This window comes from Microtus ochrogaster, chromosome 2 (assembly GCF_000317375.1).
Source record: "Microtus ochrogaster isolate Prairie Vole_2 chromosome 2, MicOch1.0, whole genome shotgun sequence".
NCBI lineage: Eukaryota > Metazoa > Chordata > Mammalia > Rodentia > Cricetidae > Microtus > Microtus ochrogaster.
Window position 1 is genome coordinate 22,312,599 of NC_022010.1, and position 4,735 is coordinate 22,317,333.

Sequence of the window (4,735 nt, forward strand, 5' to 3'; positions counted from 1 at the left end):
CTTAGTTGGTAGAGTGTTTGTCCAGCATACAGGAGGCTCTCTGTCGGCAGCCATTAGGAGGCAGGAGGATCAGGAGTTCAAGGTGAGCTTGAGGCAACTGGGTTATAGGACTCCGTGTCTCAGAAATAACAAGATCAACAACAAAACATCCTGAGGAGGAGGCAGAGAAAGGCCTTGCCTAGGGCTTGCCTGGGGCTTGGAGAACTTCGGGTGACCCCCTTCCACCTGGGGTGAAAAGGGCGCACGCCTGGTTATGTCGCCGCGGACTGTCGAGTCTGCAAAGCAGGGGAAAGGCCCAACCACCTCCTGCGTGGCAGACAGGCGCGGCACCTTTAAAGCCCGGCGGGGCGTGCCCAGTGAGAATGCCCCGTCCCCGGGCGTGTCTTTCCACTGACCACGCCCTCTAGATTCGGAGCTGTGGCGGCCCGTGGCTGAGACCGCGCCGGCTTTGGCTGGAGTGGCGGCAGCAGCGGCGGCGGCGGCGGCGGCGGCAGCGTCTGTTCCTCCAAAGGCGCCGTGCGCTCCGGGACACACGTGGGTGGCCGGGAGATGGCGCGCGGCTCGCGACGTGGCGCGCAGATCCCGGGACGCGGGATGGAGCGGCGCGAGTGAGCTGAGCCGGGGCGGCCGCGCCGCGGGGCGATGGCCGTGCCACCGCTGCTCCGCGGGGCGCTGCTGCTGTGGCAGCTGCTGACGACGGGCGGCGCGGCGCTGGAGATCGGCCGCTTCGATCCGGAGCGCGGCCGTGGTCCTGCCCCGTGCCAAGCGGTGGAGATCCCCATGTGCCGGGGCATCGGCTACAACTTGACCCGTATGCCCAACCTACTGGGCCACACGTCGCAGGGCGAGGCGGCTGCGCAGCTGGCCGAGTTCGCGCCTCTCGTGCAGTACGGCTGCCACAGCCACCTGCGCTTCTTCCTCTGCTCGCTCTACGCCCCCATGTGCACCGACCAGGTCTCCACTCCCATCCCCGCCTGCCGGCCAATGTGCGAGCAGGCTCGCCTGCGCTGCGCCCCCATCATGGAGCAATTCAATTTCGGCTGGCCGGACTCGCTCGACTGCGCCCGGCTCCCCACGCGCAACGACCCGCACGCGCTCTGCATGGAGGCACCGGAGAACGCCACCGCAGGCCCCACAGAACCCCACAAGGGCCTGGGCATGTTACCTGTGGCACCTCGGCCCGCGAGGCCACCGGGAGATTCAGCCCCAGGTCCCGGCAGTGGTGGCACCTGTGACAACCCCGAGAAGTTCCAGTACGTGGAGAAGAGTCGCTCGTGCGCTCCGCGCTGCGGGCCAGGCGTCGAGGTGTTCTGGTCTCGGCGCGACAAGGACTTCGCGCTCGTCTGGATGGCAGTGTGGTCTGCGTTGTGTTTCTTCTCCACAGCCTTCACCGTCTTCACCTTTCTGCTGGAGCCTCATCGATTCCAGTACCCCGAGCGTCCCATTATCTTCCTTTCCATGTGCTACAACGTCTACTCTTTGGCTTTCCTGATCCGAGCGGTGGCAGGTGCACAGAGTGTGGCCTGCGACCAGGAGGCAGGGGCTCTGTATGTGATCCAGGAGGGTCTGGAAAACACAGGATGCACCCTGGTCTTCCTATTGCTCTATTACTTCGGTATGGCCAGCTCACTTTGGTGGGTGGTTTTGACTCTCACCTGGTTCCTAGCTGCAGGCAAAAAATGGGGCCATGAGGCCATTGAGGCCCATGGCAGCTACTTCCACATGGCAGCTTGGGGCTTGCCAGCTCTCAAGACCATCGTGGTCCTGACGCTGCGCAAGGTGGCTGGGGATGAACTGACGGGGCTCTGCTATGTAGCCAGTATGGACCCGGCAGCCCTCACCGGCTTTGTGTTGGTACCTCTCTCTTGCTACCTGGTACTTGGCACCAGTTTCCTCCTGACCGGTTTTGTGGCTCTCTTCCATATACGCAAAATCATGAAGACGGGTGGCACCAACACGGAGAAGCTGGAGAAGTTGATGGTCAAGATCGGAGTTTTCTCTATCCTGTACACAGTGCCGGCCACCTGCGTCATCGTCTGCTATGTTTATGAGCGCCTCAACATGGATTTCTGGCGCCTTCGGGCCACCGAGCAACCATGCACTGCTGCCACTGTGCCCGGAGGCCGAAGAGACTGCTCGCTGCCAGGGGGCTCGGTGCCCACTGTGGCTGTCTTCATGCTCAAAATCTTCATGTCCTTGGTGGTGGGCATCACCAGTGGAGTTTGGGTATGGAGTTCCAAGACTTTCCAGACATGGCAGAGCCTGTGTTACCGAAAAATGGCAGCTGGACGAGTCAGAGCCAAAGCCTGCCGGGCCCCAGGGGGCTATGGCCGTGGTACTCACTGCCACTACAAGGCCCCCACGGTGGTCTTGCACATGACTAAGACAGATCCGTCTCTGGAGAACCCCACACACCTCTAGGGACATGGGCTTGGCTATGGACTATGGCTGATCCTTCCTCGCCCTCCCCTCCCCCCTTGGGAGACAGCTGAGTAACAGCTGCCCAGCTGTCAAGGTCAGGCAAGGGAGACACTGGGGGCTAAGGACTAACTAGGGTGGAGACCCAGTAAGGCTCGTAGGCTCGTTCTCTCACAGGGAGCATGCCTAGTTGAGGCCCCAGAGGGTCCTAGAAGGGGCAGACGAGGACAGGGTCCAGTGTGGGGCTTATTTAATGATGTAATTTATTGTGGCGTTTCTCTGGAAGCTGTGGCTGGAATAAACCCTCATGTGGCACTGCCTTGTCCTATCTGTGCTGGAAAGAGGGAAGACCAGGCAGAAGGGAGAGAAACTTCATAAACAGAGCTGGGGGTGAGAGGCCGTGAGGCTCATGCCATGACCCGTTTTCTGGCTTCCTGTGAAGGAGAGGGAGCCTTGGGCATCTGTGCATTATAGGAGTGTGTGTGTGTGTATGTGTGTGTGTTCGGTGTTCTCACTTGTCTCAAGACTGAGACCTTTGAAGTGGAACAAGGACACCTCCTTCATGAATACCTCAGGAATCCCTGGGTGTGACATGGCTCCTCTAGCCCTAGCAGGGTCGTCCAGCCTGTTTGGGGAAACAGGTAAGCTGCTTTTTCACATTTTGCTTTAGAAAACAAAGGGGGTCGGGGCTGTCAAGGTAGCCTGGTAGGTAAAGGTGCTTGCCGCCAAGGCTAAGAACATGAGTTCGATTGCTGGGACTCACGTGGTGGAAGAAGTGAACCAACTCACACAAATTCTCCGTGGCACAACCCCCTTCTAATACACAAAGAAATGTGATGTCTTTAAAAAGCAAGTCCTTCCAAGTCATCCTCTACTGAGTCTGTGAAGACTGCTGGGAGCAGGGAAGCAACTCCATGGTAGGGTGCTTGCCTAGCATGCCTGAAGCCCTGGGTCCCACCGCCAACATGCCTTAAAAGAGGCATGGCTAAGCATGTTTATAATCCAAATACTTGGGAGGCAAAGGCAGGAAGATCAAGAATTCAAGGGCATCCCCTAGCTACGTAAGATTCTATTTGGAGGAAAATATAAAATTTAAAGGGAAGGAGCAGGGCAGATGGCTCAGCAGGTAAAGTTGCTTGCCACCAAGCCTAATTTGAGTTCAATCCCTTGAACCCCATTGGTAGGAGAGAACCAGCTACCATGAACCTGAGCCCCCCCCCTCCATGAGTAGATGTAAAAATAGTTTTCAAAGTATTATTGTTTGGCAAGAAGCCTTGTCTCAAAGAAAAAAAAAACCGCCTTAACAATATCATCAACAACAAAATCCTTCAATAACAGCAACAACAAAAAAAAATCAATCTTTGGTATTTGGAGCCCTAAGCTATATCTTCCTATTTTTGGATAGGGGAAGATGGGGCTTGAATATGCAAGCCATCTTGGTAGTAGTCTTGGAGGTAGGGAGCTATTGAGTGAGAACTTTGTCTCTAGCTCCAGAACACTTAGGAAGATTTGGGGTGCTGACAGCAGCTGTGAGGATGTGCACAGCTGTGCTGGGCCAGTCGGCAGGTCAGGAAAGCACCATGGATACCTGTCTGCTAGACCTGCCCCATCCCTGTACCCTGAGGTAGGTATGGTCATCCTGGAGGTCCCAATCAGCTCCATCTGGCTTCTTAAGTCTTTATCATCTCACTGAACTACACCCCGCTTTTGCTGTGAGTGCTGTTTGACCTCAGGTTCTTATGCTCCCACAGCACATGCCCAACTGTACCATCTTCCCCCATCCCTAGGCAAAGATCTTGATGTCTTCTACACATAGGCAGCCCCTCAAAAAGTTGTGTGTGTGTGTGTGTGTGTTTGAGACAGGGTCTCTTTACATAGCTCTGGCTGTCCTGGAATTTGTAGTTTAGGCTGGCCTCAAATTCAGAGATTTGCCTGCCTCTGCCCATGTGTGCTGGGACTAAGGGCACATTACCTCACCTGGCTAAGGAAGGTTTTAGAAATTGTTTATTAAATATCATATCGCACTTCATGTCTGTATCTTGTTACCTGAAGTGGGAATAGGGAATATAAAACACCTCAGTTACATGCAGTTACCCGAGAATAGCACGCATGTGCAACTGGACCATGATAGGAACTTGTTGCACACACTTTAGCTTAGCTTTGCTGGGGGCAAATCCAGGGTTTGAAGCATGCTAGACAGGTGGTCTACCACCGAGTCACACCTTCAGGCTTTCCTAGGAAATTCTTTATACTGTTTACTGTATATAGAATGTCTCTTTGTAAGGAACTTTGTTTTTTTTTTTTTTTTTTTTTTTTT

The 4,735-nt window shown here is 55.2% G+C and overlaps 1 protein-coding gene across 1 annotated transcript; it reads left to right on the forward strand.

Annotated features, from left to right (window-relative positions):
* Positions 1-410: 410 nt before the first annotated feature.
* Positions 411-2,731, forward strand: Fzd9 (frizzled class receptor 9). The gene has a single exon (XM_005344628.2). It carries the CDS (start codon positions 643-645, stop codon positions 2,419-2,421), a length of 1,779 nt encoding a protein of 592 aa, XP_005344685.1. The 5' UTR covers positions 411-642; the 3' UTR covers positions 2,422-2,731.
* Positions 2,732-4,735: the final 2,004 nt, after the last annotated feature.

Coding starts and splice junctions, on each gene's coding strand:
- Fzd9 (XM_005344628.2), top strand. CDS start 643: ATGGCCGTGCCACCGCTGCTCCGCGGGGCGCTGCTGCTGTGGCAGCTG.